This window comes from Pogona vitticeps, chromosome 6 (assembly GCF_051106095.1).
Source record: "Pogona vitticeps strain Pit_001003342236 chromosome 6, PviZW2.1, whole genome shotgun sequence".
Taxonomy (NCBI): Eukaryota; Metazoa; Chordata; class Lepidosauria; order Squamata; family Agamidae; genus Pogona; species Pogona vitticeps.
In genome coordinates this window covers 15,531,485-15,545,977 of record NC_135788.1, presented here as the reverse complement: position 1 = coordinate 15,545,977, position 14,493 = coordinate 15,531,485, and the positions used below count along the sequence as shown (strand labels likewise).

Sequence of the window (14,493 nt, the reverse complement as noted above, 5' to 3'; positions counted from 1 at the left end):
CAATTCCAGTGCCATCATTGAGATGCTGTCTTTCAATTAGTCACTGTGTCACCTCAGTTACTAACAAGAGACTTTCCACTGATGGTCCTATCTGGGTATGGAATGTATGGAGACAGAAAACCCAAAGCTCTGAGGAGTTTTGAAGATTAAAATTAGTACTTTGAATTGGGCATGGGAACCAGTGCAGTTGACATAGTTCATATTGCATAATGTAGCATCAAGGCCCAATTAGTAATATAACTAGCAATCTTGTGTGTAACATTGAGATACTACTGAAGAATGAACAATGGATGCCAGATTATTTTTGTTCAGGAGGGATCACATTTGGTAGACCAGCCCAAACTGATAAAAGAATGTCTCTGACACAGAACCTAGGTTGCTCAAACTGTGATTTATACACCAAAGTATGATTTAATTTGGCTACTCCTTGTAAGTTTGTAAATAATGTCAGTAAAGTACACTAAGTCTGTAAGCAGCTTCAGCTCATTGTTAAAATACATGGCTTTACATTACATTTTAATGCAATCATTATTTTCACAGGCAATATATAAATGCTAATTGAAATTAAAGATGTTCACATAATATTGAACATTGATTATATTATTATCTTTAGTTCAGCCATTTCAAAGTACAGTATTTTAATTTTTAAATATCTTGGTCTGAAATGATTTTGCAGAGGAAAAACGAAAACAGCTGGCTGAACAAAGAAGACATTTGGCTGCAGATTTAGAGGCAACTGTGCATGATATGCAAAAAGCACAACATATTTCAGAGACACCTCTAATGCTAAGACCCAGTGGTAAGCAAAAAAAAAAAAAAAATAATTATCTTTCTTTATAAAGTAAAAATGTCCAGCGTAAATATTCAGTGGTTGAATTTAATACCAAATTTAGAAATAAAAGAGAGGCTTGTGAGAATATCTGTGTCATCTTTGTTTTAGTTTTATCTGTGCTGCTATTAAGTATCTTAATACTTCCACTGGGGAAATCTGACTGCCAGACTGACCCATGAAGAGAACTGGGAACCAGGAGCAATGGGACCAGAAGAGTTATCAGAATTGAGGAGTCAACTACTGTAGAACTGTAGGACAGACCAGGAGGCAAGATTATAAGGAACAAACCAGTAGTCAGGAGTAGAGATGGGGGTATTTGTATATGAATACCCTCACACTGCTGAACTTGAGGGTCCAGCCTCTGGGGCTGGGCCATCCACTTACACGTCCAGTGGTGGCGGCCCCTCTCTTCCTGCCAATTACTCCTAGAGTGCCACTCGGCTAGCAACTCAGCAGCCTTGCAGAGGTACCCGTCCTCCCTCCCATTGCCAGGAATATTTTGGCCAGAAACAGACTGTTATTATGAGAGGAAAAACTTTAATTAATGAAAGCATCTGAGTGTCACAGCATTCAGTTTCTCTCACCTCTAGGAATAGGCAATTTAGCCTGATTTATTTAGGTTCAGTCTCCAACACAGGATTCCTTTGAAGTCCAGTTTCACAAACTAGAAAAGACTGTGAGTCTGTCTACAGTTTTTTAAAAAAACACTATGTAGTGTTTTAATTTAACCGACTCAAATCATGTGGTTTTTGAGTCGTTTCCTGTATTCCTACTGAGTAATTTAAACTGGCTGTAACATTCCCAATGGACTTAAGCTGGTTAAGAAAAAAGTGTGGTGATATAATTGGCCCTCTGGTGGCTGTTTATTTTAACTCACTTCCTAAGAAAAGAACACGAATCAGAAGAAAATAAATATGCAGTTTGGAATTCATTGTATGAATGTTAAACTCAGCACAGTTTTTAAAACAGGTCAGATCCCAGGTTTTTTAGCTGTGTGACCAAGCTCTTAGGCAGTCTTCTGTTTTGTAACTGTATTGCGATTTCAGTCCACCTTGAATGAGAAAGGGTAAAACAGAAGAGCAGGATTTCTTTCATTCTCAGGAAGATTTAATTTCTTTTGTTTGAACTGCCCTGAAGACTGCCTTGACAGAGATGCTATTTGTCATTTTAATGAAATAATCCATTTCTGAACCAGGTTTCTGTGTTTTTGTGAGCAGGGTATTCATTTTGCCAATACTTTTACAGTACAGAAACCTTGTACTGCCAATACTTTTAAAGGGGTGAATGTAAAACATTCAATTTTGCAGAAATGAAATTGTATGAACTATCTGAGAAGAAGCGCCTGTTATTGGAAACTTTGGCATCTAATAGGAAAGAGCTACAGGAAGCTCAGGCTCTTGCAGATGCCCAGCCAGGCAGTATCAGTGGTATGTATGCTATAGTTTTACATGATGTCAGCAACACATTTAATCATATCTTCTTAGACTTACATTTCATATGATTTAATTTAACTTAATTCATGTCAGGCAAACTTTCTACAGTGGGGTCTCGACTTACGAACTGAATCCGTATTGGAAGGCAGTTCTCAGGTCGAAAAGTTCTTAAGTCGAATCTGCATTTCCCATAGGAATGCATTGAAAACCATTTAATCCGTATCTGCTCTTTTCGTCCATAGAAACTAATGGGAAGCTGCTATTCCACCTTCTGCCACTAGAGGGGGGATATTTTTTCCTTTTTTCCTTTTAACCTAAGATGACTTAGCTTTTTAAAAAAAGGAAAAAAAAGAGTTCGTAACTCGAATCTAAGTTCGTAAGTCGAGTCCATATAGTCCTATGAGAGCGGTTCGTAAGTCGAAACGTTCGTATGTCGAGCCGTTCGTAAGTCAAGACCCCACTGTATTTTGAAGAGTCTGGTTCTGTATTATTACTTACAAAGCTTTAATACACAGCATCATCATCAGTAAGAGTCATTGCTTGTTTTTGTAAATTGATATTTATTTATTTGTGTTTTAGAGGGTTTATATCAAACATTCTTTATGAAAACCAGAAAAGCTAATAATAGTGACAACAATTAACATTAACATTAAAATAAAGAAGGAACAGAAAAGTGAAAGATATAAGTAGATAATAAAAGCTACAGGATGTCAGACCATAAGATAATAAAACCAATAGACAAGCCATTAAAATGGGCACTGCAAGACAGCAGTGTCAAGTTGAACATAATTCGTGCTTAAGTGTGAAAGGCCTCTGTGAAACTTTTCTAGAAAACAGGTTTTCAGAAGGCATCTTGCTGGATATGTTGTTAAGATCTAGCAGGCCTCATGAAGGCACATTCTATTAGCCCTGATACCTCTGCATGCAAAATCTGCACCTTATGAACAACCACTACACTTAAGTTGTTAGAGAAACATGGAGCAGGACTTCAGGCATTGAATGGAAGAGAGTGAAAGGAATATACGTTTTTTAAGGTAACCACATTTTAAACCATTTAGGATTTTGAAGCATCTTAATCATCTCCTTAAATTGAAAAGAAAAGAATGGGTAACAAATGCACACCAAATAGCAGTAAATCCTTGGCTTTAGTTTGGTGGCGACAATTGTATATCAGCTCAAGTTTCTAGATATTGTTTAAGAGCTGCTTAAGAGAACAAAGGGAGAATAAGTTTCTTTTAAAAGGTAATATTCCAAGCTCTGCTGATATTTAATTATGAAGTGTCCTAAAATTCTTTTGTAGATCATAGGCTACAGACACTAACTGAGCAAAGAAGACAATTGACTCAGGATCTGAAAGCTACTGTGCATGATATACAAGAAATACAACATCGTGCTTCACAGAGAGCTTTGACTGGAAGATCCACTGGTGAGTAAAACATAAATGACCTTGAGTTTTTGAAAAAAAGAATACTGAAATATTATAAACTCAACTGGACTCATTAAGACAGAAGAGGTATAGTTACAACAATCTATTGTTACATCTGCAAGACTGTTGAATTGTTGAGAATTGCACCAAAGAGCATCAATTTGCATCTTATTATAATATATTTTTATATACTTCCATTTCATAGAGCAGTGAGAAGTTCAGCTGTCAACTCTATCCAGGTTTTGTTCCTTTTGTAACAGAGATCCCTTCATACACCTGATACCTGGGTCTGCTTTCCTCTTCTCTTCCTGTTCTGTTTCTGGAGAACAGGGTTCAAATCTCACTTGTCCATGGAAACTCACTGAGGAAGTGGAACTCCTTAAAATATCTTACTTACCCTGATAGCTCTATTAGGATTGCTATAAATTGTTTCTGATGTGATGGCACAGAACACACACACAGAGTCTAATGCAAGGACAACTGCCTGACCAAAGGGAAAAAAAGGAAAGCAGAGAGAAAACAGGAATTTTTAAGACAACTCTTCTCTAACTGTGTCTTCTGCAAATCTGGACAGCCAGAACAGAACTACCTTTAAACTTTCTCCTCTCTGACAATTCCTTGCTTTCTTTTTAAAGGCTTGCTGTCCTGGTCCTAGGACAGGAAGCCTAGAAAGAAAAAAATAAGAGAGAATGGAAGAGAAGGGCAAAACAAGCAGACCCAGGCACAAAGTGTGAGGAGGAGAAAATTCAAATGTTTGATAAGCTGCAAACAAGGCAGATTTCGTCTCCTTTCTCTGCTGACTTCTGTGTGGTTGGCTGAAGTTAATTAACCTGGGAAAACCTGATTTCTTGGGTGCGTCTTCACAGTGGATCCATTTGCATTTTCCTGCTCTTTGGCTGCATTTTTTGTTGTGCAAATAATGGGGAAATAGATGTTTCATATGTTCTTCTTTTAAAAAAGATCTGTTAGCAGAAAGAGAGTTATTTGAACTGTCTGAGAAGAAACAACTACTGATGGAAAGTTTGCAGGCTAAGCAGAAGGAGTTACAAGAAGCTGAAACTCTGAAAACTTCCCAGCCAGGCAGTATCAGTGGTATGAATTGGATACAGTGATTTTTCTTGCTTCGAATTGCAGTTTTAATTTGATTTTAGTGGTCTAGGTAAAGGTTCCCCTTGACATTTAGTCCAGCTGTGTCCGACTCTAGGGGGCGATGCTCATCCCCATCTCCAAGCCGTAGAGCCAGCATTTATCCGTAGACAGTTTCCATGGTCACGTGACCAGCGCAATTAGACATGGAATGATGTTACTTTCCCACTGTGGTGGTACCTATTTATCTACTTGCAGTTACGTGCTTTTGAAATGCTAGGCTGGCAGGAACTGGGACAAGTGACGGGAATCACATGGATTCGATCTTATGACTGCTGGTCTTCTGACCTTGCAGCACAGAGGCTTCTGCGGTTTAACCCGCAGTGCCACCACATCCCATGGGGGCTACTCTAACAACTGCTAAATGGACTGGACCAGCCCCATTGTATTCTAATTGTGCTTATTTAGCTTGGTGTAGTTATTTCAGCATTTATATTTGGTTATGACGTTGCCTTACATTATTTTGTAGAACTAAAAATACAGGAGCTCAAAGAGCAAAAAACACGATTGACAGCAGCTCTGGAGGCAACTATACATGATATACGAGGAATACAGCATCGTATTTCACGTAGAGTTCTCCTTGGAGAACCTGGTGGTGAGTAAAAAACAACCCATAATGGTATTTTCAAAATAGACATCTAATCTGCAAGCCTAATTAAAATAAACGTAGTAGCAGCTGGTACTCAAACTGATTGGTTGAATGGAAGATATAACAACCAATAATGGATAAAGTTGGGGCAACCCCGCAGTCTCCCACACCACATGTACATAGTGGCAAACTGATATGGACACACACACAGAAGGGTGTAAGGAAGTGGATGGCAGCAGGAATAGGATGGGTGAGGTAACCTGAGCCTGAGGTGGGTGAGCACCTCAGTTGCCACTTCCAGAAATTTTTATTAGAGTATCAGAATTTGCCTTAGAAAGTGTTGTAATTCAGGGTGTCATGGGGACACAAACCTTATTTGGCAATGTCCATTCTTCTCCTTAGTTCCAAAAGCAGAGTTTTTATCGAAGAAAAACATTGCTATATTGCCCCTCAGTATAACAAGACTGAAAAGTGGTATCACTTACTCTTGCCTATGATTCTTAATACATCCCTCAACTTCCCTAGTAATCTACTGGATTTCCCTTGGGAAACTTTCCTCATATTTTACAGGTTTTTAAATATAGTATTTCTCAGTTTCTTACTGATTGGAAGGGACGTGGTGGCGCTGTGGGTTAAACTGCAGAAGCCTCTATGCTGTAAGGTCTATAGATCTGCAGCTGTAAGATCGAATCCATGTGACTAAGTGAGCGCCCATTGCTTGTCCCAGCTCCCGCCAACCTAGCGGTTCGAAAGCATGCAAATGCAAGTAGATAGAGACCACCTCGGTGGGAAGGTAACAGCATTCCATGTCTAAGTCTGGCCATGTGACCACGGAAGATTGTCTTCGGACGAACGCTGGCTCTATGGCTTGGAAACAGGGATGAGCACTGCCCCCTAGAGTCGGACATGACAAAAATTGTCAAGGGGAATGTTTACCTTTGCCTTACTGGTTGGAAATAATGTAGGGATTCTATATTTGCCTTTTCGATATACATCCAGTTTGCCTCTCAATGTGGTAAGGATGGGAACTTTCAGGGATTCTTTTTCCTCACCCAGTGCCTTTTCCCAATTGGAAGAACCAGGATTTCAATGAATTATGTACAAGTGGAAGTGATTTAGACGACCCACAGGGCAACAATTCCCGTTCCTAGGCCAGTTAGTCTAAAATGGAGGGGGTGGGGAATGAAACAGCAAGATGCCAAAGTTGATATCTTTTTCCATCCCTTACTTTGTGAACCTATGAGTTTGATGAAGACTTAGAACTTGAAAGCTTGCACATTTTTGTGAGCACTTGGTTGGTCATAATGAGGGTGATACCCAACTGTTGATTGTGCTCTAAACAAATGACAGAAAAGGAAAGAAACAGGCAAAGAGAAAAGGAGAACGGGACAACAGTTCTTCAAGTTATTCTTTCCTTCTGTGTTTTGTAATCATCAGTTAATATTTTGCTTTGGGTCCTTGTACCATCAGAAGTTTGGGTTGTGGTTATCAAACACAAGACACTCTTGGTAGTATTGTCCAGAATTTTGAACAATGCCCACAGAGTTTACAGAACTTTTCTTTTTTGTTCTTTGTTTGTTTGTTTTTAATTCCAATTAAAATCTGTACTATTGACGGAGACCAGCTTGATGCCGCGACGAGACAGCAGCGGGAGGACAGAGCTCTGTCCCCTGGGCTGAATTTTGACCTGTTTGGGACACCCCAGGGTGTCAAAACCACCCCAAAGAGGTGGTGAACTGGGGGGGGAAGCCTGTTGATCACAGGGGGGATGGCAGTCATCCCCGTTTGATCCAGGAAACTCCCCAATCAGCCAACGGGCAGAAACAAGCAGGTAGGAAGCTTGCTTGCAAGTCGTTGGCAGCTGGCAGTAAGAGAAGCAACAATCAGCTATTCAACATTGGTGTTATTATTGGGTGAGATATATTTTTACAACTAAATGCTTATGATTACTCCTGGAAAAGACAATTCCTATATACAGAAAAAAGAATCTTCTATCAATCTCATCATTTGTAGAGCAGCAGAAAATCTGGAGAGAGGGATAGTTGATGCAAAGAAAATAATTTAAAGATTAATGGGATTAACTACTCATTTAAATACATTCAAAATATATTTTAAGAATATTATAATTTGGCATTATAAATCTTAAGAAACTTTTCTCATAAGCTATTATCAGTCAAGCAGCAAGTCTGGAGTTATCTTCTTATGTTCTGGCTATCTGAAGTCTTTTGCATAATGCCCAGAACAGTGACCTTGAGCACTCTACTGCTGTTTAAAGCTTGGAGACCTGTTTTTTTAATTTCCTTTTGATTTTTTCATGCCTGGCTGGAACATAGACAAATTAACCCTAAATTGAATTTTTTTAAACTGTACTTTGAGAATCAGTATATTGGGCCAGAGTGAACTTTTTGGAACCACCTCCAGGGACTTGGAATTTCAGCTTTGGCCGATGCAGAATTGCAGGAACTAGGCTACCAGGACATGGATACAAACACTGAATTCGACTGTGAAATTTGGGGGTTTTGAGCCTCAGTTTAAGCCTATTCGGCCAAAGTAGATCCTCTGAAACTGCCCTGGGAGCTGGAAGTGTTTGTGTTTGACTAGCTGGCGTAAACCTTTGGGAATTAGGCCATCAGGCCACGGATATAACCATTGCATTGTACTTTGGGGGTTCAAATTTTGGTTCAGGTCTATTTAGCCAAAGCGGACTCTTTGAACTGACTCTGGAGACTTGGAATATCTGTTTGGCTGGCATCAATTTGCCAGGGATCAATTGGGCCACAGATACAGTCATTGAACTGGACTGTGATACTTGGGGGTTACGAATCTTGGCTTAAGCCCTTGGGCAGCTGGAATAGAATGGCACAACAAGGACAATTTTGGGATGAAACAAAATCTACCCTTCAAACAATCCTAGAAATAGTGAGATTCCACTACCAAGAGGCAACATTATTCAACGAACATCTGAAGAAGAATTATAGTCAACAAGAGACAGGGAATAACAAAAAAAGAAATGAGAGCATGCCGGGTGATGTATGCCAATCAAAAGAGGAGCTGGAGGAAATTAATGGGGAAAACCTAAGAGAAACAACTTCAATCTTGGATCTGAGGAGGAGAGTATTAGGGGAAGACAAGGGGAGAAAATCAGCAAAATTGATTTTAAAAAGCCCAGAAGATCTATTGAAGATAAACCAAGTGCATAAAGATCTAGTGGAGATAAACAGATGCACAAAATGGTTTCAGAGGGCATGAAAGATGGCAGAATGACTAGAGAGTCAGAAACAAAAAGTGAAAAAAGAGAAATAAGAGAGGAAACTACTTAGAAAGATGAAAAAGGGGAAAATAGGAACGTTGAAAAGTATGTACAGTGGTGCCCCGCATGACGATGATAATCCATTCCATTACAATCGCTGTACAGCGAAATCTTTGTCATGCTAAAACAGTTTCCCCATTGGAATGCATTGAAAACCGGTTAATGCTTTCCAATGGGGAAATTACCTCGTCATCCAGTGATAGGTCAGCCATTTTGTGAGCGCCAATCAACTGTTTTTAATCACTGTCTTCCGAAGCAGGGGTCCAAAAAACAGCGGGAGGCCATTTTGTGAAGCCGACGATCAGCTGTAAAGATCGAAGCACGGACCAAGTCGTCGAGCGGAATTCTCCCACTGAAATGCCTGTTTTGCAAATCTCTATAGCGATCGCAAAAAGGCATCGTCCTGCAGTTTCGTCATTCTGCGGGGTCATCATCATGCAGGGCACCACTGTATATATCTAACTTCGGGAATTGTAAAGGAGCATATCTTTTATATTAAAAAGGAGAATTAAATTGAAATAAGGGAGCACTAACCAGGGTAATATGGTGGGTTTTCTTTTTAGGTAAATTAAACTAGATATAAGGTTGAGGCATGGATCTGGAACTACTTTTATTAAGTATGTTACTAGAAGATCTTGAGAATATTGTACACTATGAAAGCAATATTATGATAGTAGCCAATATTATATACTAAAATACATAGATTAATGGTTTGAATGTTTGAAAGATGTCTGGAATTTGCGGGGGACAATTGGGAAGACACTGAGATGTAAAAAATAAATAACTAAGATCATGTAACACGATGTTTGACAAGCACAAATTAAATGTAGATAGAGTGAAAAACTAATAAAATGTATTTAAAAAATCTGTACTATTGACAAAAGCTTTTGGAATGTAAAAGGATAAGGATTTGATCAATGTTTCCTTCTGTTAGGTTAAATTATAGTTAATCTGATTTTTTGTGCATGTTCTGTTTTATTTTGTACTATTTTACTACAGTGTATAAGCCATTTCAATTATTTAGACAGACAGCCAATAAAAAAAATAATTGCAAATACACAAATAATAATTTCTGTAATACTGCTGATGACTTGAGCCTCCCTTAAAATTTACTATACAGTGGTGCCTCGCATTACGAGCGCTCTGTTTTATGACAAAATCGCTTTACGTTGAAGGTTTTGCAATCGCAAAAGCAATCGCAAAACGAGGTTTCCTATGGGGAAATCTCGCTTTGCGTTGATCGGTTCCCTGCTTTGGGAACCGATTATTGCAAAGGGATGATTTTCGGCCAGCTGATCGGCAGTTTCAAAATGGCTGCCGGGTAAAAGACATGGCTCCCCACTCTTTTCTGGGATGGATTCCTCGCTGTACAGGCAGCAAAAATGGCCGCGCTATGGAGGATCTTTGCTGGCCGGTGAGTTTCAAGCCCCTAGGAATGCATTAATCGGGTTTTAATGTGTTTCTATGGGCTTTTTAATTTCACATTGCGACGTTTTCGTAAGACGGCGATTTCACTGGAACGAATTAACGTCATAATGCGAGGCACCACTGTATTTTCTGAAGTATTCCAATTACCTGCTTTGCTTTGCTTTAGCAGCTTAAAATGTGTTAGTCTTTATAAATAAATCATGTTTTTATATCCAGTTATTTTTCTTTCTTTATGTGACTGTTAGGAATTAGACATTTGAATCTGTCTTTCAAAAGATAATTCAAAACTATTGCTCTTTATAGGATGGGACTTGTATAAACTAAGCCAATGGAAGCAACTTTTGCTGGAACATTTGGAATCACACCTGAAAGAAACTCATGCTCTTGCAACTACTGAACCAGATGGTATCAGTCATATGTATATAATAATTTCTCATGTTTATTTTAGTCACAATCATAAACAATGGCTCTAGTATTCACTTCTCTTATTTGAACTGATAGTAATTATAACAACAGGATCACCACAAGGCTTGTACTCTGATACAGAGGATTAGGTTGCTGAGGTTGATTGGAAGAAAGCTAGTGTTATATCCCAGGCCACCAGTTTCTAGAATTCATCATTTTTAAATAGCTAAGAAAAAAAATGTTTTTTCAAAAACAGGAAGATAAAAAATTACTTTAAAATGTAATGTAACTACGTTTTTGGCCTTGATAACTATAAAAGCAAGTAATTGTTTTTTAAAATCAACATTTTAAACCATTTCTTTACCTGTCTTTCCACATCGGTCTTAGCTCATAAATGAATCAAGGAAAGCTAAAGTAAGAAGGACCTTGGCTTGCTAGTATAAAGGTTACTGACAGAACATAATGAAAGTATCATAGATTCTGTTCAGCAGTTTCCTCAGGATAGCCACTTTTGTCTTCTGCAGAGTGAAATAGTGAATTTGGGGCTACGGAGTTTTATCTGGTGCAAGCTTTTATCCAAATAGCACAATGAAAGCATATGTCAGATTACAACTGTAAATCGTTAAAGTACCACAAAACGTTCAATTGCTTGTGTCTAGACATTTCATGAATCAAATTGACTTCATTAGCCCCTCAGAATTTTCTTAGAATAGAGTTGATTAATTGTTCTCCATCCTGAAGGAATATTGATATGCAGAAATCTGTGTCTTCAAAAGATAGTGTCTGATCATATCATTTGATTTTCTTTGCAGATATTTTGACTTCCATATTATTTCTTTTATTTCATAGTTAGATGTGTATTATCCGTTGAAAACCCCAATATATTAAGTAGATTTAAATTAAATTACATTGGGAAGAATATGTAGATATTGAGACTAAATGGTTTAGGTCTCTGGCTCTGGAAACAAAGGTTGGGAGTTCATTGCCTCCTTGATGGTGGCTTGACTCAATGATCCATAAGATCCCTCCCAGCTCTGCAGTTCTAGGATTATTATTATTATTATTATTATTATTATTATTATTATTATTATTATTATTATTATTATTATTATTATTATTATTATTATTATTATTATTATTATTATTATTATTATTATTATTATTATTATTATTATTATTATAATAAACAATTACAATCTACAGTTGTGCATGTATCAGCAAAAAGAAATACACAATGTTACCACTAAAGAAATGATTCTACATCTGTTTGACTTCAACAGAAAAAAATAAGCATACTACATGTGCTTGCTTAGGCAAAGCATTCCCTGAGTATGGTTCAATTAATTTCATATATTAGTTTGGCAACGAAGCTTTACCATTTCAGTTGTCCCTCCATGTTAATACACTAGCTTCAGTACCAATTATTTCTTTATACATCTTTTAATTTAAATATTGATAAAATATGCATTAATAATCTTTAACTATTTTGAATAATAAGTGAAAATATTTTTGTATTTTCTTTCCTTTTGTTTCATTGGTTTAAAACAAACATGAGATAACATAAGGATACAGACTACATTGGTTATGTTTTCGGTCCATTAAAAACAATGAGACTTGTGCTAGTCATGAATAACTTTGTCTCATTGATGTCAGTGGAGCTAAACTACAATATACAGTACTTAGAAAGTAATTATCTACATGTTTACTCAAAAGTAGGCTTCAGTGGGTTCAATATGACTTCCCACCAGGTTATAAGGGAATTGGATTGCCATCTTAATTCTGATCCAACCTGGAAATGTTATGCATTCAGTGATTTCAGAAAGTCAGATCCTATTTTTATTGTGACGTTTCAATGCATTGTACTAAGGCAAGTTTATATTGTCATGCTTAACAGTAAAGATCATGTTAACATAGTAAATATATTTCAATGTTTCTATGAAATGTGTTGTATTTGTTATGTAGAGAAAAAAATACAAGAATTAAATGAGCAAAGAAAGATTTTGATTGAAAATCTGGAGGCTGTTGTGCAAGATATACAAGAACTGAAAGCTCACATTTCTGAGGCCATTAGTACAATAAAACCCATTGGTGAGTACAAAATAAGTTGGTCACTAAACAAAAATCAGAAGTTGATTTTACTCAATATCTTTGTGGAGTTATTAATGATATTTATTACCAATTTCTTGAAATATTTTCAGGTCCATAATACATTGCTCAGTTTATTGGTGGTGGCTGGGGATAGTTTTTGTAGTAGATATGGACATGCCGTGCATCATTCGGTGCGGCCCCATGGGGGAGTGTTCCTTTCCCTCACCCCCAGCCAGCTTCTCCCTTCACCAGCCAGCATGCGCTGTTGTTCCCCTCCTCTTAGGGCATTTGTCCAGTCCTGGCAGGAGTGTCTGCTTCTCTCCTCTGCCTCCTCCAGCTGCCACCCACTGAGACGAGGATTCCTGGGGCAGGGATTCCTGCAGAGATGTTGCAAATCTCTGCCTTATGCTCAGTTTTTGTATTTATAGATAAACACAAATACCAAAAAATGCTCTATGCCTCCTTTGACTTCCTTCCACAAGAGTAGACTTGTGTCTAGATGGGTGGGGTATAAATTTAATGACTAAATAAATGAAATTGATGTAATCACTGGATCCCCTCTCCCCAAAATTATCAGGATTTTTAAATTTAATTTTTAAATTTCCATTCTTCGAAAAAGATTCAGGCCAGCTTTTGGAGAGAAAAAAGTGGTTGCTAGAATGTTTGGAGATGAATATGAAAAACCTGCAAGCGGCACAAAGATTTGCAGCTACCAATCCAAGCAGTATAAATGGTAAGTTTGATTGTATACATCCATATTCTTATATGGGATCTTTTTGTCTTTAATGATGAAACCTAAACATGAGTTTGGGTTGCAGAATGGAAAAAGGAGATGTCTTAAACCATATGAATAAAATTATAGGCAGTTCCTTTCCTTCTCACATGTCCAATATATCTGAAGGATTTTCTTAATAATCACAACAAAATATACCCTTGTAGCATATTTATAGAATAAAATATGAACTCTTTTGTACATATGTTGAATCTCATTTATTCTTCTGGTTGCCCATTCACATGAGGAGCTAAGAATAATCACATCCTACTTTACACTTGTGTAAAAAGTATGCATTACAGAAATGTATTCTTGTTTGGGATTTTGTGTATTTATCTATGGGAACTTTAATAGTTTTGTGGTCACTGTCTCCAGCTTGCCTGGAAAGTCTCAGTATCTTGCCCACAGTGAACATTGGATATTGTTGGGAATAAGCAAGTATGATAATCTGCTCTTTAAAAATGGCTCTTATAAGGGGGAGAAGGCCTGTAGGCAACTGCCCAGTTTAGAGAGCTGACTTGCTGGCCTCACTTCCACATAATAGGAGAAAGCCATTTTGGTGGAGTACCCCATCCTGTCACCCTACAGATTCTTAGCAAGAGCACTAGGTGGAGTATTAGCTGGGAGGCTGGCCATTCAGTGACTTGATCTGCTTTGTTGCTCCCATACATGTAACGTATTTTTCTGTTTATAAGATGCCCCCGTGTATAAGACAACCCCCACTTTTCTAACCCCAAATTAGAAAATTTGACTGCTGTTTTCCCCGCCACTTCCTAAGCCCCATGGGGCTTAGCAAAAGGAGGGGGAAAGTAGCAATCATAGGGCTGTAGGCTTTAAAAAGTGCCATTTCCATGACAACAGCATAGCTCCCACCAATCTTAATATATGTTGCCTCTTTTGCTTAGACAAGGCTCATCTATCCCAGCTGTGCCATATTTTAAGGCCTTCTTGAAGCAGATGCATCACCTTAGTCTAACCTCGGCCTTAGCTAGAAGGGCATCAGAAATATGTGCCTTCAGATGTGACATTTCCTGCCTGGTCTTCCATGCAGATAAAGTGGTCCA

At 37.9% G+C, this 14,493-nt stretch overlaps 1 protein-coding gene across 5 annotated transcripts in view; it reads left to right on the top strand.

Annotated features, from left to right (window-relative positions):
- Nucleotides 1–14,493, top strand: part of CCDC7 (coiled-coil domain containing 7) — a 119,190-nt gene that overhangs the window by 73,233 nt on the left and 31,464 nt on the right. For 4 of the 5 annotated variants that reach the window (XR_013537752.1, XM_078378545.1, XM_078378544.1 and 1 more), the window contains 8 exons: nt 677–799; nt 2,140–2,259; nt 3,566–3,691; nt 4,652–4,783; nt 5,307–5,432; nt 10,468–10,569; nt 12,532–12,657; nt 13,277–13,390. Coding sequence is in view for 4 of the 5 variants with exons in the window: in XM_078378545.1 (XP_078234671.1) it covers nt 677–799; nt 2,140–2,259; nt 3,566–3,691; nt 4,652–4,783; nt 5,307–5,432; nt 10,468–10,569; nt 12,532–12,657; nt 13,277–13,390 (969 nt within the window). In the remaining variant the exon portion in view is untranslated. The remainder of the gene's footprint in view (nt 1–676; nt 800–2,139; nt 2,260–3,565; nt 3,692–4,651; nt 4,784–5,306; nt 5,433–10,467; nt 10,570–12,531; nt 12,658–13,276; nt 13,391–14,493) is intronic. The other variant, XM_078378546.1, reaches the window with a different exon arrangement.